Source organism: Dama dama, chromosome 20 (assembly GCF_033118175.1).
Source record: "Dama dama isolate Ldn47 chromosome 20, ASM3311817v1, whole genome shotgun sequence".
NCBI lineage: Eukaryota > Metazoa > Chordata > Mammalia > Artiodactyla > Cervidae > Dama > Dama dama.
In genome coordinates this window covers 2,477,855-2,501,869 of record NC_083700.1, presented here as the reverse complement: position 1 = coordinate 2,501,869, position 24,015 = coordinate 2,477,855, and the positions used below count along the sequence as shown (strand labels likewise).

Here is a 24,015-nt window from a genome sequence, read left to right as displayed (position 1 = left end):
GGATCCAGGATGTGTGTTCACTACCTGAGATTTTGGAGGAGGAAATGGCAACCCACTCCAGGAATCTTGTCTGGGAAATCCCATGGGCCGAGGAACCTGCCAGGCTACAGCCCAGGGGGTTGTGAGAGTCGGACACAACTTACCGATTAAACCACTAATACGTGAGATTTTAACCGTTGCCTTAAAACCAGAGAAAGAGGCACTGGTGAAAGTGGTAACATCTGTATCACATACATGGAAACTGACAAAGAGAGACACTACTCACCCAATATCATTTACAGGGCAAGAGAAGACTAAGCCCTTCAAAAAACAACCAATTAGAAAGGCCCTTTCCAAGGGTCAAAGCTCTTTAGCTCTCTTCGTACTCTGGTCATTGAAAGCTCAGAACATGGGGAAAACCCTGCATAATAAAAAACAGACATTCATTAATATAATGGTAGACTCCAAGTCAAGTGCTAGATAGCCAAGTCATTGTGTGAGGATCCATGGAGTGTCTAAGGGTTAGGATGGAGGTCTTGGCATTAGACTCCTGGGAACTGACGCAAAGTAGAATGAGCAAGGAATCTGAGAGATAAGGGTTGGGGGAATTTTAGGAACCATGCTGAGAATCTCATCAGCTTGCAATTTATTTATTTATTTTAAAATTTGGCCATATTTTAAAACTAAAAATATTGTTTTTCTTTGAATGAAAGATTCTTTAAATTCTGTAGTGTTTTACAATTGTCAAATATTTTACATACAAGATTTTATATAATCCCACAATAACCCTTTTTTCTCCTACTCCTATCTTGCCCTTCCTCTTTTCCCTCTCCCCACTGGTAACCACTGGTTTGTTCTTTATATCCATGAGTCTGCTTCTTTTTCATTTTATTCATCTGTTTGTTGTATTTTTTAGATTCCACATGTTATATCATACAGTGTTCATCTTTCTCTGTATTAGCTTGCAGTTTAGAAATTATTGTGGGCTTCAGGGATCTAGCAAGACTAGGGTATGTTGTTGAATCCAAGTCGATGTGCCCCATGTACAATGAGGCTAAATAAACTGAAATACTGGAGTGTGGAAGAGAAAGTTTTACTGCAAGGGCCATAATTGGAGAAGGGGTGGTTCATGCTCAAAAGACCTAAACTACACAATGGGTTTCAAGAAAGCATTTTCAAAGGCCAGGTGAGGAAGGAGAGTCACAGGATGTGTGATCAGCTTGTGCACAATTTTCTGTTTGGCTGCTGGTGAGGTAACAGGGTGGTGTCACAGGGGTTAACATCATTCTCAGGCTCCAGTAGCTCTGGGCGCTGCATGCTCACGGTCATCAAATACTTCCTTCCATTTGGTAGGGGTTTCAGTAACTCCAAAACAACTCAGGAAATGTGTGTCATGTAGTGCTGTCTAGGTTCTTCAGGGAGGAGGAGCTAAACATTCTGTGACTGCTGTATGGCTAATTTAGTGTTTAAATTCTTACCAATTTTCCTGGCCCACCTGCTACTTTTGCATTCACTCTTGATTCAGACTTTTATGACTCAGGGTAGGCCTGGAAGACCACAGCTTTTCCACAAACAAGGGGCAGGCAGAGGACATGCAGAGAAGGATCTGTCCTGGGCAGTCCCATAGGGTCCTGCACAGTTACAGGAGGAGGTGAAGAGTTCTGCCAGCAAACTTGGGAGCCCTAAGGCCTGGGAAGTGGAATGGAACAGAGTCTGATTTAGGGCTCACTTTTCTGCTTCTAGAGGCAAGCTCCAAACCAGTTGGCCTGCCAGCCCAGGGTGGTTCTCCCAGGTGCCCAGGTTTCCCCAGGTTCCCCTTCTTTCCCCATCTCTCCAAACCCAATCTTGAAGCTGTTGGTTGCTCGGGAGGGTCTGATCAAACTCAGAGGCCCTGCCAGAAGGCCCATCTGACTGGGGCAGAGGGGCCCTTGTCATCAGGCTAGAGGGCCTACTTGGCTCATTCTTTCATCCAAACAGCTCTTTACCAAGCACATAGTTTGTGCAGGAAACACAGGAGTGAGGGGCCTGGAATGAATTACAGTCATCAGGGAATCTGTCTCAGCTATCACATCCAGACCCAAATGACGTGCTTCAAGTCTCGAGGGGAGGAGGCTGAGGGGAAATGACCATCCTTTCTGGGCTGGGCCAGCGACCTCTGATCCTCTTCTCCAGAGCCTAGAAGTCTCTCTCGTGCCTTGCCTCCTCCCCGCCTCCTCCCCTACACACCCCTGCATTTGCTGGCTGCAACCCGAAAGCCATGCACCAATAAAAAGAAGGGCTTTGGGGTTAGGGAAAAAACAACCCAAAACAAAACGGACTGAAAAGTGGCCCTAACTGTGAACAGCCTGGAGCAGTACATTTCACCTCTTCCTGTGAGAAGGCATGTGACCCCTGGGTGAACTCATCCAGTGGAACCAGTTCTTGGGATTGTGTTCAAACACACTGATAGAGTGTTCTGCCCCCCTCCACTTCCCTCCGCCCCCAAGTCTGGCACCAGCGGCTCATCGCCTTTGCCTCCATACTTTATACTGAGGGGAAGGGGCTGGAGCAGTGGAGCCGTGGGAGCTGGGCTTGGTGGCTAGCTCTGGGTATGTGTTTGCCAAGTGGAAATGTTTGTGGGTGAAATAGTCATTTCCATGTGTAAGTGAGCAATAAAGGCCTTCAAAAGTCAAACATAAAAGCTGTTGGGTGAGACTCCCCGCCATGGCAGAGGAGGAACAGGGAAATTAGGGAGGGCTTTCTGGAGGAGATGGAGATTAAGCTGGATTCCAGAGGACCTACTAGCTCTCCCCGTTGTTCTGTTCTTCACCTGAACTTGCTCAGTAACCACTAAAATTTTGCTGATGTCTTGGGCAAAGTACCATAGCAGCATTAATGAAAACAGGCCCCAGGACTCATCAGACTTTGGGGAATCAGAATAAAATCACATTAGGTCATATGAAAGGTCAAACAGAAGGTGGTGCATTTGAGAATTTAAAAACAGTACTTACACCAACTAAAAGTCAACATGACAATTCCAAAAATGTCAGTGACATAATACCTCTCCCTCCCTGGCAGATGCTCCCACCCGCTTCTCCTCTTGTGTCACAGGCACTTGAGAAGGGCAGGCCCTCTTCCTTAACTGACTTTAGCGTGAGGCAAATTAGTTGCCTCAATAAATCTCAGTTTCCTAATCTGTAAAATGGAGAGGGCAACCTATACTGTATAAAAATGCACATTGTAACTCCCATTTGATTATTAGGGATAGCAAATGAGGTTGTCAATGTAAAGACCCTGGATTCAGTGCCTGCCACATAATAAGCATTCAATAAATGCCCGTTATGATTATTGTTGTTATCAGTATGGGCAAGTGTAAATTATAGGAAAGTAACTAGACTTTGATGATCAACTGGCTGATCACTCTGACCTGGCAGACATCTGCCGAGAGAATGAGAGTCACTGTGGATGAAGGATTTTGTCACCCCTCCCAAAGGCTACTAGAGAAAACATACCACCTTGTGTATAAGACCAGGCTCTTCCACTCTGGGGATTTTTTCAGCCACCAGACTCCATGAAAGACTTGACATAGTAGAAGGTACAGCTGCAGGAAGAGAGAGGCATAAAGAGGAGTCCACCAAGGGGAAAAAAGTCTCTGAGACTTTTTTGCATGGAGTCACTAAAATCTTTGAAGACTTGATAAAAAACATAACCAAACAAAAAGCCCTACCTTCCTTGAACTAGAGGAAACCTCAAAGCTTAAATTAGAAAAGCAGAAAGTACTGCTTTTCACCAAGAAATAAGGGAATCTATCATCCCAAAATATTTAAGATGAGAAAATATTTTTTTTTCTCCTCCATCTAAAAAAAAATTTCAATAAGCTCATGGATGATTCATCCATGATGGGTTTTTGTTGGGAACTATTAATAAGTTTCAAATTTCCTATCTTTCTAAAGTTGATCATGCCATTTTAGAATCCTTCCCCAGGGGCCTTTGTTAGTGCTACAGTCCCCAGCAGGAGAATTTCCCTACATGACTTAGATTTGCCCACTCTGAAGTACCATGTTCCTGTTAGTCACACAGGCTTGGGAAGCTTCCTGAGACCTTCCCTGTCAGAGGGTGGCATATCTCAGCCTCGTGTCCCTTGCATCTCTGAGTCCACACAGTGACCTGGTCCAGGCGCCGAGGTTTACCAGGCTGCATCTCAAACATGTACAAAGATGAGACCAGATAAGAGAGTGGCCTTGGGCCCAGTTCATCTTGACCCCATGAGTGCGTGCTGAGTAGCTTCAGTCCTGTCCGGCTCTTTGCAACCCCATAGACTGTAGCCTGCCAAGCTCCTCTGTCCCAGGGATTCCCCAGGCAAGAAAACTGGTGTGGGTTGCCATTTCCTCCTCCAGGGGATCTTCCCGACTCAGGGGTCGAACCTGGGTCTCCTACATCTTCTGCACCGCAGGCAAATTTTAAGAGAGTGGCCTTGGGCCCAGTTAATCTCCACTCCAAGAGGGTGGCATTCAGACCAGAGCCAGCAGTGTGGGCCAGTAAGTGCACTGCAAGATGGCCAGGCTGGCCTTTCATCTGCGCCCTGGCTCTAAGCCCTGTTGCCACAGCAGACCCCAGGGTGTGACTCACACCTGGAACCTGGGGAGGGTCTGCTGGTGCCTGAGCACAAGTCAGAAGCCAGTGCTCACAGGGAGGGCTCGTGTGCCTGGGGAATTACACTGTCTGCCTGTCAGAGACAAATCAGATTAAAATGCTCCAGTCCCAGCTCCAGCCTTGAAGTGGGAAGAGTGCAATGAATGGTCACCCTAAGAGTGGTATGCCTGCAATGAGTGATGGTTTAGGGCAGTGGCTGCCACCTAGGCAGCCCATCAGTATCCCCTGGGGAGTAAAAGTACACATGTCCAGGCCCCCCAGACCCTCTGAATCAGACTCTTGAGAGGCAGAATCTGGCCATCTCTTTGATTATGAAAATTTACCCAAGTGATTCTGATGTGAAAACCTCAGTTCAGAGTTGCCTATTGGACCTTGAGGAAAAATAGGTTTAATGAATAGCTGTTTCTGTGACTGGGGCTGATACTCTGCATGTGATTTGCAGCTCAACTTTGCAACATCTGGCTGCTTCCCTGAATTAATGCCCAGCCTCTAAATTGATGTCTTAACTCACACTTCCATATGCATAGAAGTCATCTGGAGATCTTGTCAAAACATAGATTGATTCAGTAGGTCTAGGGAAGGGCCTGGGTATCTGAATTTCTAACAAACTCCCAAGTGATGTTGCTGCTCCTCCAGGGACTACAGTTTGAAAAACAAGGCTCCAGGGAAGAACTGGTTCATGGGCACAGGTGTGATCTTCATCTTGCCTTTTTGCCCTCTAGGGCCCCATTCCAGGCAGTGCTTACTGTGGTGCTGGGTAGCAGGGAGGAAGCCGGGGGGAAAGCGAGCCTGGCTCAGCAGGTGCTTGTGATCCTGGCAAGGTCTAACCCTGATAATCCCTCCCTCCTTCCTAACATACTCTAGTCTGTCGGTCCCCCAAGATACACCCGTTCCTGGTTCTCCTCTGGCATTCCTGGGCTAACCCTTTCACATCTCCTTTGCAGCTTCATGCTTCTCGGCCTGCCATGAAATGTTAGAATTCCCTCCACTTAGACTCATCTACATCTGCATCTTTCGTTGACACCCATTCTGACTGGGCTTCCCTTGTGGCTCAGCTGGTAAAGAATCCGCCTGCACTGCGGGAGACCTGGGTTCAATCCTTAGGTTGCGAAAATCCCCTGGAGAAGAGAAAGGCTATCCACTTCAGTATTCTGGCCTGGAGAATTCCATGGACTGTGGAGTTGCAAAGAGTTGGACACAATGGAGAGACTTTCACTCACTCACTCACTCATTCTGATTGACCCACATTTGACCCCATTTTTGTCTTCAAACTCAATCTCTCTCTTGAGCCTTAGACCCATAAATCCAAAAGTATGCGTGACTTTTCAATTTAGATATCTCAGAATCAGTTCAAACTCCCAAGTTGTAAACCAAACTCATGATCTTTGTCTCCGCATCTGGGCCTTTTTCAGTGATCTCTACATTAGTAAATGACACCCAATCCCTCCAGGAATGAAAGCCAGAAAAATAGGAGTCATCTGTTACTGTTTTCTATTGCTATGTAATTATCTATTCCAAAACTTAGTAGTAACTTAAAATGGTAATAATAAGCATTTATTTTGCTCACAAATCTGCAACTTGGATGGGGCTTGGCAGGGACAGCTTGTCCCTGCTCCATGTGGTGTCAGCTGGGGTGACTTGATTGGGGTTGGAAGACCCAATTCCAAGACTCTGGCTCACTCGCTGGCAAGTAGTTGCTAACTCTGATTCCTCTTTTTGTGAACTTCTCCACAGGGGAGCTTGGGCTTCCTCACAGCATGGTGGCTAGATTATAAGTGTGAACATCTAAAGAGATATAAGGCGGAAGTTGCCAATATCTTAAAGTCTGGGCCCAGATATTGACCCCGCATCTTTTACCATACTTCCACCATATTCTATTGATCAAGCAATCACAGAACCTAGGTTCAAGGGAGGGGACATGAATCCTTTTGATGAGAGGAGTTCCAAAGTATTTTGGGACCATATTTTAAAACCACCATATCACCCTTGACAGCTTCTTCTCCTTCAGCTACAAATTTAAGTCATCCCTATGTCCTGATGATTTTAGCCCTCCAGTATCTCTTAAATCTGTTCATCTTTCTCTATTTCCTCTGACACCTCTCTGAAGTAAGCTCCCTCTCCTAAGCTACTTACATAGTCTCCAACTGGGCTTGTGAGCCTATTTTGCCCCTTCTATCTGCTGTCCACCCTGAAGCCAAAATGATCTGTTAAGATAAAATTATGACCATGATACTGCCCCTATTAGGAGCTATTCAGTGATTGCCCATTACTATTAGGATAAGTTTCCTCATATAAATATATCCTCATATTGTGAGGATAGTTTCTCCTAACTCTTATTTAGACTCTGTAAACCACTGGGACATTCTTCCAAATTCCAATATTTCAGCACCTAGAATGTCTCTACACTTTTGATATTACAAAAATGTTTGTCACATTACATCTTGCACTTCTTGGTCTGGAAAAATATTATCATCAGACCTCTTTGTAGTGTCAGTACCTTCCTTTTTTCTGACTAACCTTTAAGTATCACAAGTTCTTTCTCTCCATAAAGCCTTTCCAGGTAACTTTAAGCCACATTTTTTTTTTTCCTGATTTGACTTTGAGGTCTCAATCACTTTTTTTTTTCCCATCTGATTTACTGCCATTTAACCTTCCATCCATTTTGGCACCTGTTTGCCTAAGCAGCATGGGGACAAGAACTACTGCTTATATATATATATATATATATATATATATATATATATATATATATATAATACATTTTTTTTTTTTTCTGTATCATAGTTTCCAGAACAAGTGCTCACAATCTATTTGTGAACAATTTATTTTGGTTTTCTAGGATCAAGTTATAGTTTTTCTGGTCCTCTTTTTTTCTCCAAATCTTTTTATTGGGCTCTCTCCTCAAATATAAAACTCCCTTTAATCCAGCAGGGTATCCATCTTACCAAGCATTCTCAGATACTATTGTTGACCTTTAAATTATGAGATTCTACCATGTGTGCTAAACATAAACAGCTAGATTCTTGTTCTTGATGATTGATTTTGAGGCTGTTCTGCCTACTTATCTCCTTTATAATTTTTCTTTTTGTCCCTTCCAAATCTAACTTAACTTTCTATCTGGGCAACTTTGGCTAAGAAGCCAACCTAGGCTTCTTTCCAACCAGCACTGACCTCTAACCAGCCCCACTGCCTCCGCCAGTGCCCATTTCTAAGCCCTCTTTTCTTAGATGGCCCTCAGAAAGCCTAGGGTGGGCCATGCAAGCTCCACTCCTGCAAGGCTACTAGCATCCTGTGGGCCAGACATTGCTGCTGCTGTTGTTCAGTCGTCCAGTCAAGTCTGACTCTTTGTGATTCTATGGGCTGCAGCACGCCAGGCCTCCCTGTCCCTCACCGTCTCCCAGAGTTTGCCCAAGTTCACGTTCATTGCATCAGTGATGCCGTCCATCCTCTGAGGCCCTCTTCTCCTTCTGCCTTCGATCTTTCCCAGGGCCTTTTCTAATGAATCATCTGTTTGCATCAGATGACCAAAATGCTGGAACTTTAGCTTTAGCATCAGTCCTTCCAGTGAATATTCAGGGTTGATCTCCCTGAAGGTTGACTGGGGGCCAGAGGAGGACGGGTTAAAAGAAGATGGTCCCGAGGAGCTGGCACGGAGGAGTGAGAAAGGCCAGAGAAAGAAGTCCAAAGACAGTGGCGACCATGAGGCCCACGGCTGAGCCCCTAGCTCCACACTCTGACTAGAGCCAAGACTGCTGAGCATGGGAAGTGGGGGCCTTACCTTCAGCATCAGGACCTGGAAGTGAGCTTTGCTGTGACACAGATGTGGGGCGAGGGGCACTGAAGAACAAGTGTGTTTGGACCATGCACTTGGATTTGCCTCCTTCATTTCCAATTTGGAAGTATCTTACAAACTATGCTGATGTCCCAAACAAGCAGTGATTCACTGCTTGTCCCTTTATGCTCTCCACCAGGTTCCTTGGGTTGAAATCAATCATCATACTCAATTTGTGAGAACAAAAATCATATCGAGCAGGATACTGTCAACCAAACCAGGAAACTTTGATAAGAGACAGTGGCTGAGAGCATAGCAGTGCCCTCCTTGAAATGAAGACTGGGATAAAGATTTGTCGCAGCAGATCCTGTTTGTCTGGGGCACAGCCAGCTAATACAGTAACACAGCCCTGCAAGCAACTTAGGTACGAAATGTAAGCTTAATCTGGCTTCACACACCCATGTTCTCAAGTCTCTGCCCTATGTTCTGTCCTGGAAATGCACAGTAACAAATATCTATCTCATCAAACGCCAGACCCTAGAGGACTCTTGCTTCTTCCTGCTATCAGTAGGTTCTTCATTTTTCTCCTAATTTAATTATCTAAAGATAAACATCAGTGATTTTCAAACTGACAAGTGCTCACTCATTCAATGCAAGAAAGAACCCTCATACTCAAAAGAACTGTTTCAAATAGATGTAGATAGTGGAAAAAAAAAAAAAAAACACAAAAAACCCTCAATTGCTATCATGGCCTGTTAGACTTGGGCCCATCCCACATTTCTGACCACGCTGGGGGAGGTGTAACTTCGGAATTGCTTTCTAGGAGAGTCCCTAAGGGTGAAGTTTGGCAAATAGCAAGAATTGTCCTAAACTGCCCTGAGGGCACAAGTATGAAGTTTGTACTTGGCCTCTGTTTATCTGGAATCATCACAGGAGGCTAAAGGAATCACACTCTCTGCCCTGCCCCCTCCACCCCCCACCCATTGCTGCACATCGGCTTGAGTTTCTGGACCATGGCCCACCTTCTCCCGTGCCCTGACCTCTGTACAGGCTCTCCTCCTTTCACCTCGCCCCCTCTTCTATTGTGGCTCCCTCCTGCCCATCCTCCAATGTCAGCTCCTCAGGACAACCTCTCCTCATCCCCACATCCTCTGTTATATCCTGTCATTGACTGTGTACCACTGGTTACCATGATGGTTTTACATTTATCTCTGTGATTGTTCATTATTATCGTTTGACTCACACAGAGGATCGGACACCACGAAAGTGGGAACAGTGTCTGTCTCTGCTTGCCATCTTCCCCCAGAGCCCAGCAGAGCCCTTGGAACACAGGTGCCCAGCAGCCATTTGCTGAGTGGGGGTCAGTGAATGAGCACCCACCCCTTTGAACCTCAGCAGGCAGCAAGCTGGTTTGCTCTGTTTCCTGCCTTGTCTTTCTTCCTTTGCCTTTACACTATCCTTCTCTCCAAGCCTCAATTTCCTAATTGCATTTGTTTTTTTATCAACATTTATCCATCCTGTGTCCCCTTTCTAGGGATGGATGGGTGAGAGGGAATACATTAAGGAAATGTATTTGCCCGGCGGGTTAAAGGAAGAGAGTCACTCACTGTGTCTTCCCTCCCTCCCAGGCAGCACTTGCATTCCTGGGAAGATCCCCTGGAGGAGGTCAGGGCAACCTGCTCCAGTATTCTTGCCTGGATAATCCCATGGACAGAGGAGCCTGCGGGCTCCATGGAGTTGTAGAGTCGGACATGACCAAGTGACTAAGCGTGCACACACACACACACACACACACACACACACACACACACACACACAGTGCCTTCACTCAATGGTGGGAATTTTGGTGTTGAGACAGCCAGTGGAGAATCTATTTGACTTGGAGGTAAAGTTCAATTGCTCCTTAAACCACTCCACCTTGACAGCACTCAGGTTTTGTTCCCATATCCCTAACCCCTGACTGTAGAGCTTGTCTCTGTTCGCAGAGCTCCCTGTCCCCGGAGCACCCTCTCTGCCTAGGGCACCAACTGTCACTCTAGGAACCCGCCTCCTTCCTGGGGCTCCTTCCTCTCCTGCCACTCAATGACCTTTGGGCTGCTTCCTTGTTCTCTGCCCTGGTGAGTCAGGGACGCCGTAAACACCTGGCATCAGCAGAACATGGTGACAGACAGACGCTCCCATGCTGAGAGAGAGCACAGAGGAGGGCAGAGCCCCACTCGGAACTCACTTCTCCGCTCCTGCCCACCGGCTGATCTCTTTCTGCACACACGGGCACAGGTACCTCTTGCCATGGGCAAGGCTAGTCCTCCACCTATGCCCATACCCACCCAGGCAGGGGTAATGCTCCATCCAGCTTCTCCTCCTTTTTTTTTTTTTAAAGAGTCACTTCTTTTCTAGGAGCTCCATCCCTGTAACCTAGGAGCCTGCTCAAGTCTCTCCATCTTCCATTCCAGAGGGGTGAAAGAGACCTTCTCAAGATCTTTCTGGCTCAAGAAGCTTGAGCCTTCTGACGCCAGCTTTCCCATTTCTCTGTGTTAGGCAAGCTCCCTGACAAAACAGTCTGTCCCCGCTTCTCTACTTCCTTATTTCCTACTTGACTTGTAGAAATGTAACTCAGTTTAATGGTTACAAGAGTACCACATGTCTGCCGCAGAATGTTTGGAAAATAAAAATACACAAAGAAGAAATCCAGAATCCAGAGATAACTGCTATTAATTCTATACTTTGATATATTTTCTTCTAACATTTACTTTCTTTCTGTGACTCTGTGAAAGTGGGATACTGTTATATGCACAGTTATGCACCCTGCTTTACTCTCTTAGATACACAAGTTCAACAATGTGAACTGAGTCCCTTGGGGGCTATTTCAAGTCCCACCATCTCAGTAAGGCTTTCCATTAAAATCCTTCTTCTGGATCCAAACGCAGTCCCTCCTCTCTCTCCCTACCTCCATCCCTTCACACTTCACTCCTTAACACTTGCACTGAACACTTAATTAGGCTTTGTTAGGATGCTGGCTGACAGGGACTGCTTCCTGGGCAGAGAATGCAAACCACTGGACAAACAAGGTCTTATTAGCACCCAGCTCTGTGCAGACACCTTGGGGGTGGGAACTGGCAAGTGATGAGTAAAAGAGAGGTCTGAGACACAGACCCTGCTAGAAGGAGCTGCCATCTGATGAGGGGAGGCAGCCTGCAGACACAGACCCATGTTGACATGATAATAATGTGTGCATGGGACACAAGCTCCCTGGAGCAGTTCAACAAAGCCAGTAAGGGCTGAGATGGTCCTGGTGGATTCCCCAAGAAGGTGGGACATGAACATGCCTCTGATCATTTTCTCAGTGCCTTGCACTAAATTAGGGCCTTAGGAACAATTCATTAAATTGACCGGAATGTATAGATTCCTAAAGATCTTTGTTGAAAAAAGACTTCCACAAATGTCCATTGAGTTCTAACCCCTCCTCCCCACCTCTCCATCTGTCCTTCCCCAGCTGTCATTCTGAGAGCCTGCAGGGGTCCTTTCCACCTTGGGGGGCAGGACAAACCAACATGCACGTGCACATATGAGCTGCACCCCTTGCCCTAGAGACCAGCACTTTCTCACTGTAAGAGCTCTGTCTATCTAGTCCTAGGGCACAATGGGTCCCTTCTGGCCTCCAGCACCTCCTCCCTAACTAAGATTGTGGTTTTTCTGTGCAAATGGATTTTCCTAAGTGGAGGCATTACTGCCAGTTTCCCAAGGGTTCCCATAATGTGCTGTCTCTGCCTCAAGCAGCCAGTTCCATCAAGCATTTCATTAGCCTCCTTGGATGTATTGCTTTCTAGTTAGCTCTCAAGAGACAGTTTATTATCTTAACAAACCTTAATTATTTACAAGCAATTCTGGAGGCTTCAAGCTGGGTCTTCACACCCCAGTCACTTTGGGAGTTTCAACGACCTTTACCATTTCCACCTGGGGCCACCTGCAGACTTGGTGTCCCCTCTCTGAGGCTCCTTTGGTTATTTATTTGATTTTTTTTTTTTTTTTTGACATTTTCTAGCAACTAAGCTTCTCTGGTTGTAAATCCTACCCATCTTTTAAACTTAGGTTCTCTGAAACTCATTCATTTTGCTGGCAAAGGGTGCTTAATTGAGCATCTCCTATGTATTAATTAGGCACTTTATTGAGCCCTGAGGGTATGAAAATGAAAGAAGCACAGTGTAGCAGAAGAGAAGACAGGACAATACGGAATATGGACGCAGTTCTTGCTTATGTGCCAGAGTAAAAGTTGTGCATGCTAAGTACGTTGTCATCCAACCCTCACAAACTTGAGTTAGGTAGCATAATTAACCTCATTTTATAGTCAAGGAAGCTTAGGTACAGAGAAGTTAATTAAGTTGTGCAAGGCTGCACTGCTAGGAAAACTAAGGATGAGGGTGCCAGCCTGGGCAGCTTGGCTCTAGCAGCTGTGCTTTTGGCCACTCTGCCATGTTGTGTAATAAACTTTCTTGAGCGAGTACTAGGATGAAGGTACTCATGGGTGGTACTTGGGGCACAAAATTCTGAGATTTTGATTCCTTCTTTGCAGGTGAAAGCACTTACTCTCCCAATTTGTATACCCTTGGGAAGGTTAACACATCACCGAACTATTAGTTTTTAACACCTTATGGTGAATTAGCTTCGACAGATGATCTTCATCAATATCAGAAGAGCCCAGCCTTGGATAAAAAGAAAGGAGAGCAGGATGGAGGAGGAGAGAAAGAACACTTCTGGAGTAGGAGAGACACAGCTGTTAGCAGCAATAGGATGTGAGAGTGGCAACTACTGGGGAGAGGGTAGGTTCTGGGCAGCTGGAAAGAAGATACCCAATGTGGGCCTACACAAAAAGTAGAAAAGGAGGTTGTTGGGAGTCTCTAGAAACCAACTTCTCCACGTCCTAGTGTTCTGATTTTAGATTAGATACCCTCAGCGGGTGCTTTTCCCTCATCCACTGGGTAGGATGCAAAGATTCCATAGAATGTGGGTCACAGAGCTAATAAACAGTAAGCCTATGGGAAGAGGTGAAAGGAACTGAGCTTATTACAGTTCATTACAGAACTAGGAATGAGAAAGCTGGTGATTACAAACATGAGAATACTCTGAGTTTATGATGGGAAGTTATTAAGAAGTTAAGCCAGAGGTCTTTGTTGCCAGTAACGTCAGAACAAGAGGATACTGACTGAATCAGTGAGAAGGATTTAGATTAGCTATGGAGGATTCCCAGTGATGGCTGTTGGCATGAAGTTCTTAAACATAGGATAAATTCTCATCTAGGATTATGGAAAATGTAAGTGTGCCTTAGGGCACAGGATTGGCCTTTAAAAATCCTTCTCAGGTTTACAAATAGCATTTAAATAGCACTCTATATTTGTTCAAGATATTTTCCCTTTCTTTATGAGTTCTTCCTCATCCATTTATTTCAATCTCTTCTCTCACAAACTAACATAAAATGACTCTAACTCGGTGTTATTATGATCTTTAAAAGTGGTCTATTCTTTTTAAATTAATTAACTTGTTTATTTTTCGCTGCACTGAGTCTCTGTTGCTGCTCTTGGCCTCCTCTCTAGCTGCGGCACATGGGCTTCTCACTGTGGCGGCTTCTCTAATTGCAGAGCATGGGTTCCAGGGTACACAGGCTTAGTTGCCCCGCCATACGTGGAATCTTCTGGGACCAGGGATTGAACTCATATCCCCTGCGTTGACAGGCAGATTCTTAACCATTGGACCACCAGGGAAGTCCCTTGAGCTATTCTTTAGTTATAGTCATTAGTAATTATTATTTATTTATGATAGTTCACCCATGGTGATGGTGATGGTTTCTCTTGTGATTAAGTTCTAATTAAGGATGCACCTCAACAAAAAACTATGAGATGAGAAAGTAATGTTATTCAATATGTGTGTGTGTGTATATATATATATATATATACTGAACACACACATATATAATGTAACTGTCATATATTAAGCACTGATTATGGGTCAGGAATCTTTCTAAACAAAGTACACATTTCATGTTATTTAATTTTCAAACAACCCATTTTTTAAGCAAGGACTCTGGCACAGAGAGCTTAAGTAAGTCACCCAAGGCTATGTATACATTTAGTAGACAGAGGAACTGGAATTCCAAAGAGGCATTCTAGCTCTGAAGCCTGTGCGTTTAAACTCAGTGCCATGCTCCTTCCTGAACTGGCCACAGAGAGGCTGTCTATTAAATGCGGACTGGTTAGGAGGGGTCCAAGATGGCTACATAGAAAGACCCTGAGCTCACCTCCTCTTCCAGTCACACCGACTCTACACCTACATATAGGGCAATTCCTCCTAAGGAAGATCTGAGGGCTGATCAAACAGTTACTACATATAGAAGGACAACATAGAAATGAGTAGGAAACACAAAGATGTTGTATCCATGTGAACCCAATCCCTGACACAGAAACCAATAAGGAGGGTTATTGCTGATGGGCCCAAGTATGGACTTGCCTACCTGAGAAACAGCATAAAAATCAGCAGTTTGAAGGGCACCCAGACTATATGGGAAGGAAATCCACTTACTAGAGCTTCAGCCAAATGGGCATCACTCACACTGTAGTCACAGGCCCACTCAGATTCACGGGGAGGGGACGCAGACCCCAGGTCTTGATGGAGGAGAGTCAGTGTCACATGGTAAGAATGTATGTGATGAGAGATGCTGGTGTGACCACACTTTCTCTCACCATTTTTTTTTTCCTGATAAACTTATGCAGAATAAACGCCCCTGGCAGTACCCTCTCTCTCTTTACCTTGACTTAATCTTATTCAACAAATTTACCATATATAAGTGCTCCATAAATATGTATTAAATACTGACTGAATTATCATCACAACAAAAGAAGATGGGGGGAAATATTTATTGAGTATGTTCTGTGTGCCAGGCATTAAGAAATGCATTTACATGTTATCTCATTTAATTCTCCAAACAGTTCTGAAAAGTATCAGATGTATCCGTTTTCTGGATGAGAACTGAGGCTAAGAAAAGTTTACACAATGCCTAAGGGGAGGGGTGGGGCTGAGGCTCAAAGCCAGGCTTTTGCCCACCACACAGGCCACTTCACTTTATTGAGATGCTGCAGGATGGGGACAGGGTGAACCAAGGTGTACGTGTTTGTCTTCACCCAAGGCTTGGAGGAGAATAGCTGGTGTGCCATGGCCAAGACTGCAGTTATAGTGTGTTGAGCTGTGGTTGGAGGAGATCCAGTGGACAATGAATGGGCATGCCATGTCATTTACTTTCTGCTTTCTTTCCAGTCTGGATGACTGTCCATACCATCTCTGTGGAAACCCCAAAGGATGTTCTTCGGGCTGCTAGGGGGAAAAATGTTACCCTTCCATGCTCCTACCAAACTTCCTCCCCCGACCGAGAAGGGTTTATCCAGTGGGACAAGCTTCTAAGGAGTCATACGGTAAGGATTCTTAAAACGTTGGGAGTATGCGTATAGGATTGAGTGTGACCTGACCATAAAGCAACAGTTACCAACCTTTTTGGCACCAGGGACCTATTTTGTGAAAGACAGTTTTTCCAGGGACTGGGGGGTGGGAGATGGTTTGGGGATGATTCAAGCACATTAAATTTATTGTGCACCTTATTTCCATTATTATCAAATTGTGATATACAATGAAATAATTGTACAACTCATCATAATACAGAATCAGTGGAAGCCCTGAGCTTATTTTCCAGAAACTGATCTGACAAGAGGCAGAGCTCGGTGGTAATGCGAGTAATGGGGAGCAGCTGTAAATACAGATGAAGTTTCATTCATGTGCCCGCCACTCATCTCCTTCTGTGTGGCCTGGTTCCTCACAGCCAAGGACCAGTGCCGGTCCATGACCTGGAGGCTGGGGACTCCTGTCTTAGAGGACAAGCACTACAAAAACCTTTCAATACATGTTAGATAGACTAAACCTAGTTAACACCCAGGCTGGGCTGGGTGGGGAAGGAGCAGGGAATGTTGGACCCAGGGAGGGCTGTACTGTGCCATCTCTAGTTTGGAAGAGTTACCTTCCCTCAAACATCTTTCTGTTGTCCAGTCTCCAGTGACCTTTACTGTATCATTTGAGTCAGTCTTTACTTTTGATCAACACAGAGCTCTCCCTGAGACCAAATTTTGTTGTAGCTTTTTTTTTTTTCTTCCTGCTTGGGTTCTTTCAGGGAGTATGGGGAGATTTTATTTTCTATTTTGGAATAGATAGTAATCCTATGGTTCAAAAATTAAAACATAATGAAGAAGTACATTGAGAAGTCTCATTCCCATCCTTGCCAATCTTGTCCCATCCCTGCCCCAGTTTCCATACCCTAATCCCTTTATGTCCCCATTCTCCCAGACAAGGCTAATTTTCATCAGTACTGGTTCTTTGGGGGCATCATTTACTCTAATTTATAGGTATTTCTGCCACAATTATTCAGTACTGTGAATACCACGTTTGGCTAAGATATGGTTTCTTGTGTTACCTTCCAATGGTTCTTTATGCCAGTTCAGAAAATGTATATATTCATACACATGAAAATACATCTGCTTTCCACCCTAGAATCCCAGTCCCCTATTCCCCTCACTAGAGGTGTGTATGAGTGTGTGAGTGTGTGTGCTTAGCAGTGTCCAACTCTTTGCAAGCCTGGCAGGCTCCTCGTCCATGGAATTTTCCAGGCAAGAATGTTGAAGTGGGTTGCCATTTCCTATTCCAGTGGATCTTCCCAACCCAGGGATCAAACCTGGTCTCATATCTTCTGCATTATCAGGTGATTCTTTACACTGCACTACCGGGGAAGCCCACTAGAGGCAACCACTATTACCAGATTTTGGAGTGGCCTTCCATAGATGCATCACATGTAAACATAGGCATATATTTACATATATGAATATGTAAGTTTCTATAAACTTCATGCACACTGTCCTCCACTTGGCTTTTTTTCTCTTAATATACTTTGGAGCTGTTTCCATGTGTCAGTGCATTTATATTTATCTTATTTTTTTTTTAATTCACATTATGTATTTCATTTTATTAATGCTCTATATGTACCAATGATGGACATTTGTTTTACTCCCTATATTTTGCTACTACAAATAATATTGCAATAAATATCCATATATGCATGTCTGTAGGTATATATTTATAGCTACTATTGTAATTGTTTATAAATTACTTATAATTCATTGTTTATAAATATCTTACTCATATGTAAGATAAATTATTTTAAAATGGAACTTTGGGGTCAAAGGCTATGTGAATTTAAAATTTTGATAAATGTCAAGTTGCCTTCTTTGTATGTCTGACCGACTTTCAGGTTCACCAACAACAGTGCAGGCACTTATTTCTCTAATTCAGACTATTCTCAAACTATCTGATATTTGTGAATTTGATGAGTGGAAAAATATCTTATTATTGATCAAATTTATATTTCTTGACCTGTAAGCAGAGGAACATCTACTCATAGGTTTTTGGGTTTAATTTTTTTTGCTGCACCAGGTAGCATATGGGGTCTCAGTTCCCTAACCAGGGGTCAAACCCGCACCCCCTGCAGTGGAAACAGTCTTAACCACTGGCCACCAGGAAGGCCCTATTCATAGATTTTAAAGTTACTTCTACTTTTAAAATGCAAACATGCCTGGCATTAGATTCCCAGCTATTCAGAGAGAAAGCATTAAGCTTTTCCCTGACAGAGAAGAAGGGATGACCCAAGACACCCAAGTCCTAGAGCAGCAGGGCTGAGGAGAAAGGAGAGTAATTCTTGGCCTGAGGCACCTTACTGTCTGTTGCCCAAGGGACCCTGATGGGCCAGGGTACCTGTCCTATCTGTTTCAAGAATCCCAGGAACAAACCTACAGAAGTCAGCTGCTGCCGTTAGCTTGCAGAAACTGAAGACATATTCTCTCAGCAAACCAGATGTTAGGTCTCTGCCAGGCACCTAACAAAGATAAATTTATCTCTGTTGAGATAAATACTAAAGATCTTATGTTGACTGATTCCTTACTTCCTAAAGGATTTGGGGCAATCACATTGAGAGCAAGTAAGTTCAGTTCAGTTCAGTCGCTCCATCGTGTCCAACTCTTTGTGACCCCATGGACTGCAGCACATGAGGCCCCCCTGTCCATCACCAACTCCCGGAGCTTGCTCAAACTCATGTCCATCGAGTTGGTGATGCCATCCAACCATCTCATCCTCTGTCATCCCCTTCTCCTCCTGCCTTCAATCTTTCCCAGCATAGGGTCTTTTCTAATGATTCAGTTCTTCACATCAGGTGGCCAAAGTATTGGCGCTTCAGCATCAGTCCTTCCAATGAATATTCAGAACTGATTCCCTTTAGGATGGATTGGTTGGATCTCCTTGCAGTCCAAGGGACTCTCAAGAATATTCTCCAACACCACAGTTCAAAAGCATCAACTCTTTGGCACTCAGCTTTCTTTATGGTTCACCTCTCACATCCATACATGACCACTGGAAAAACCATAGCCTTGACTAGACAGACATTTGTAGGCAAAGTAATGCCTCTGCTTTTTAATATACTGTCTAGGTGTGAGACTACTCTTTCAGTTCTACCACAGCCCTATTTTTAATTTTAATTGGCTGTTACTTGAGAGCAAGTAAGGGTGCAGAGAAAAGGATTACATCTATGCCCTCAAGCAGATTATTGGACAGGTACTAGTAAGAGTGGGAGATGACATGGGGGAAAGTCAAGGAATGGGAAGCCTTAGGGTAGCTGTAACTAGTAGGTCAGAAAAAAAGTTGAACTGAGAAAGGCCAACATCCATACACTCATCCACAGCTCAAGACAGGTCCTCATCTCCTGCTTTCTTCTTCCTCCCTTCCTCAGCCAAGCTTCCTGAGAGTCATCTGTTCCTACCAGAGCTGTGGCATGTAACCAGGCGAATTATGCATCTGGGTACCCAGCCCAGGGGACCTGATCACCATTAGCTTGGCACATATGTGTCTGTTCAACAACTGGAGTATCTTTTCCTGACTTGCATAAAGAGTATGTGCAGACCTCAGACCTGACTCTATGTCTTCACACTCTTTTCCCTACCCAGCATGGTCTGCCTTCCTCCTCTAACACTCCACCGTAATTACCAGCAACTTCTCTTTTGTTAAATTTAATGTACTGATTCTGTCCTCATCTTATTTCATTTCTCCCTAGCTTTTCTTTATCAACCACTTCCCATCTCGGAATCTCCCTCTCTTGGCTTTCTGATAGTCTTATCTTGGCTTCCCCTCTTATCTCTCTGACCTCTCCCTGACTTTCTCAATTAAGTAGCTTAGGGGCTTGCCATTTCTCTACTTGTTTACCTGAGGTGGCTTCATTAAGCCCATGGCTCAATGCCATTTGCTTTTCATGTATTATCTACTTTAATCCTCACAAAAATCCTATGATACAAGTGTTATCATTATCTCCACTTTGTAGAAGGAGAAATAGACTCATAAAGAAGTCAAATTATTTTGCTCAATTCAGTTCAGTTCAGTTGCTCAGTTGTGTCTGACTCTTTGTGACTCCATGGGCTACAGCACGCCAGGCTTCCCTGTCCATCACCAACTCCTGGAGCTTGTTCAAACTCATGTCCATTGAGTCAGTGATGCCATCCAACCATCTCATCCTCTGTCATCCCCTTCATCTCCCACTTTCAATTTTTTCCAGCATCAGGGTCTTTTCAAATAAGTCAGCTCTTCGCATCAGGTAGCCAAAGTATTGGAATTTCAGCTTCAACATCAGTCCTTCCAATGAATATTCAGGACTTCAGAACACTTCCTTTAGGATTGACTGGTTGGCTCTCCCTGCAGTCCAAGGGACTCTCAAGAGTCTTCTCCAACACCACAGTTCAAAAGCATCAATTCTTTGGCAATCAACTTTCTTTATAGTCCAACTCTCACATTCATACATGACTACTAGAAAAACCATAGCTTTCACTAGACAGACCTTTGTCAGCAAAATAATGTCTCTGTTTTTTAACAAACTGTCTGGGTTGGTCATAGCTTTTCTTCCAAGGAGCAAGTGTCTTTTAATTTCATGGCTGCAGTCACCATCTGCAGTGATTTTGGAGCCCCCCAAAATAAAGTCTCTCACGGTTTCCATTGTTTCCCCATCTATTTGCCATGAAGTGATGGGATCGGGTTCCATGATCTTAGTTTTCTGAATGTTCAGTTTTAAGCTTTTTCACTCTCCTCTTACACTTTTGTCAAGAGGCTTTTTAGTTCCCCTTTACTTTTTGCCTTAAGGGTGGTGTCATCTGCATATCTGAGGTTATTGATATCTCTTCTGGCAATCTTGATTCCAGCTTGTGCTTCATCTAGTCCAATATCTCGCATGATGTATTCTGCATATAAGTTAAATAAGCAGGGTGACAATATACAGCCTTCATATACTCCTTTCCCGATTTGTGAGCCAGTCTGTTATTCCATGTCCAGTACTAACTGTTGCTTCTTGACCTGCATATAGATTTCTCAGGAGTCAGGTAAGGTGGTCTGGTATTCCCATCTCTTGAAAAATTTTCCACAATTTGTTGTGAGCCACACAGTCAAATGCTTTAGTGTAGTCGATAAAGCAGAAGTAGTTGTTTCTCTGGAACTCTCTTGCTTTTTCAATGATCCAGCAGATTTTGGCAATTTGATCTCTGGTTTCTCTGCCTTTTCTAAATCCATCTTGAACATCTGGAAGTTCACAGTTCACGTACTATTGAAACCTGACTTGGAGAATTTTGAGATTTACTTTGCTACGGTGTGAGATGAGTGCAATTGTGCGGTAGTTTGAACATTCTTTGGCATTGCCTTTCTTTGGGACTGAAATGAAAACTGACCTTTTGCAGTCCTGTGGCCATTGCCAAGTTTTCCAAATTTGCTGGCATATTGAGTGCAGCATTTTAACAGCAGCATCTTTTACGATTTGAAATTGCTCAACTGGAATTCTATCACCTTCACTAGATTTGTTTGTAGTGATGCTTCTTAAGGTCCATTTGGCTTTGCATTCCAGGATGTCTGCCTCTAGGTGAGTGATCACACCATCATGGTTACCTGGGTCATGAAGGTCTTTTTTGTATAGTTCTTCCGTGTATTCTTGCCACCTCTTCTTATTATCTTCTCCTTCTGTTAGGCCCATACCATTTCTGTCCTTTATTGTACCCATCTTTGCATGAAATGTTCCCTTGGTATCCCTAATTTTCTTGAAGAGATCACTAGTCTTTCCCATTCTGTTGTTTTCCTCTAATATTTTGCTCAAGATCATACAACTACTATGTGGCAGAGCTGGGATTTGAATTGAGGCAGTCTGGTGCAAAAGTAGTGATCTTAGCTAGTACCATGTTTTATTTGATAAATGATGAATATATTGATGAATAAACAAATTCCAAAGGTAAGAGTCAAATAAATAAAGGGGGTTGCAAGCCATGGATGACTGCCCAACACAATGCTTGAACATCTTATATACTCAATAAATACTGGTTGACTGAAGGTTTGAGAGCAGACAATGAACTAAAATGGAGTAAGTAAGAGGTGCCATAGGTTACAAGAAGTGAAAGCCTCTGATGTGAAGTGCCTACCTGCCCCAGGATTTAGTGCTATAGATCATAAGAAGAATCCATGAATGGGCCCCACATGTAGAGCTCTTTGTTCTGCAGGGTCGGCTTGTCAGTACATCTGGGCCTGGGGACAGTGGGTGAGGGTAGACAGGACAGTCTGCAGCATTGTGCCAGGGCCTTAAGCTGAAGACCAAGTGGTATTTCTTCTTCCTTCCAGGAAGGGGTGCTCATCTGGAAATTTTTGACCAAAGAGTATATCTATGGTGAACTTTATCAGAATCGTGTTAGAGTGTCAAACAATGCTGAGCAGTCAGATGCCTCCATCACCATTGACCAGTTGACCATGGATGACAATGGCACCTTTGAGTGCTCCGTCTCGCTGCTGTCAGATCTGGGTGGCGTCTCCAAGTCACGTGTCCATCTCTTGGTCCTTGGTGAGTGTCTCCTCCTTCCTGGGATGATAGGAAGAGGCTGGGGAGGGTGGGGTGTGAGGAGGAGGCACCCTGGTGGCAAGATAAAACTGGAAGCAATGCCTGATGAAGAGCTAAGACTTCTCCCCTCATCTGGTCTGTCCGGAGGCTTGGGGGTCTGCTTCTCCCCCTGGAACCAAATACGATTCTCTCTGGGCATACAGCTCCCCAGGACAGAGGTCAAGGCTGATTTGGAGTGGTTCCTGGGGGTCAGCCCTGGAGATTCTGTCCATGCACCATCCAGTGCTCTTTCCTTCACACTAGCTCCTCTCTTTTTCATGGAAAACTTACTAAAAAGAAGAAAAATGGAAATCCTAGATCCTACTGGAAAGATTCTCACTGCCTTGCTGTGAAGCTGAGGGCCAAATCATGACTCTTACATGTCAGGCATCTTTTCCAGCTCTAAATTCAGCTAATCAGTAGAAGTCCTTCACACCACCATCTCCCCAGCCCTTGGCTCTAACACACCATTCATCAGGTTTTATTGTTTCTGAAATATATCCCACAATAACATTCTTTTTACACAAATAGCTTGTTATTGAAGTTTATAATTTTGGAATGATTGGAACAATCACCTACTTTTAGAATCTTCATTGACCTGACTCAACGTCAAACAGTTGTTGGAAAAACTTTAGTGAGCTGGCCTGTGTCTACTCTAAGAAATGATCCCCACACTGGTGGGTAGCAATACTTTTTAGCCATACTTTAAACCAAAGAAATGGATCATGTTCCTCCATTTTACCTCCTTTACACTACATAGTGGGATTTTATTTTTAATTGCATAAGGTGGCTGCCTGGGTTTTTGAATCATGGTAGTGAGTTAAACAATAAAGCCCTGAATAAAGAATAACCATCTCCTCCTTGCACCCTCGTGCTAACAAGGTGGCCAAGGCCACCTTGAATGATTCCTCTCCAAGTCTTTTCAAGACACACACACACACACACACACATTTCATTTTTCTTTCTTTCCTTTTCTTAAAAAAAGAGATCATATTATAAAGGTTTTTTGTAACTTTCTTTTTCTTAATGTTTTATGTAAATTTCTCCAGATCATTACATACAAATATACCTATTAATATAATACATTCCTTTGCATGAATGTACTATGATTATTCCAGTGGCCCATACTGATGTACATTCTCAAGCTGTTTCCGTTCTTCTGTACAAACAATATATATGTATGTATAATATGTGTATATATATGTATGTATATATATACATATATATGTATATTCTTTTACTGTGTTATCTTTGTTTCTGTTGGATAGATTCTTAAAAGCAGGATTTCTATTTGCTCAACATCATTAGGCATCAAGGAAAAAAAATTTAAAAAGAAGGATTTCTAGGTCAAAGACTTTGCCTTCATTAAAAGTTACTCCATACTGGCAAGTTGCTTTCTCCCAAGCAACTTACTATTGCCATGAACATTATGTGATCATGCTTATTTTCCTATATTCTTACCAGAATTGAATGTTAACAATCTTCTTAATTTTTCTGTGAAAGTCGCTCAGTCATGTTCAACTCTTTGTGACCCCATGGAATTCCATGGAATTCTCCAGGCCAGAATACTGGAGTGGGTAGCCTTTCCCTTCTCCAGGGTTCTTCCCAACCC

At 43.9% G+C, this 24,015-nt stretch overlaps 1 protein-coding gene across 2 annotated transcripts in view; it reads left to right on the top strand.

Moving 5' to 3' along the window:
* The window catches only part of GPA33 (glycoprotein A33), a 50,886-nt gene that overhangs the window by 525 nt on the left and 26,346 nt on the right, over positions 1 to 24,015 (top strand). The window contains exons 2-4 of one of the 2 annotated variants that reach the window (XM_061120174.1): positions 8,583 to 8,807; positions 15,686 to 15,840; positions 22,151 to 22,367. In XM_061120174.1, the coding sequence (XP_060976157.1) occupies positions 15,691 to 15,840; positions 22,151 to 22,367 (367 nt within the window). In that variant the 5' untranslated portion in view covers positions 8,583 to 8,807; positions 15,686 to 15,690. The remainder of the gene's footprint in view (positions 1 to 8,582; positions 8,808 to 15,685; positions 15,841 to 22,150; positions 22,368 to 24,015) is intronic. The other variant, XM_061120173.1, reaches the window with a different exon arrangement.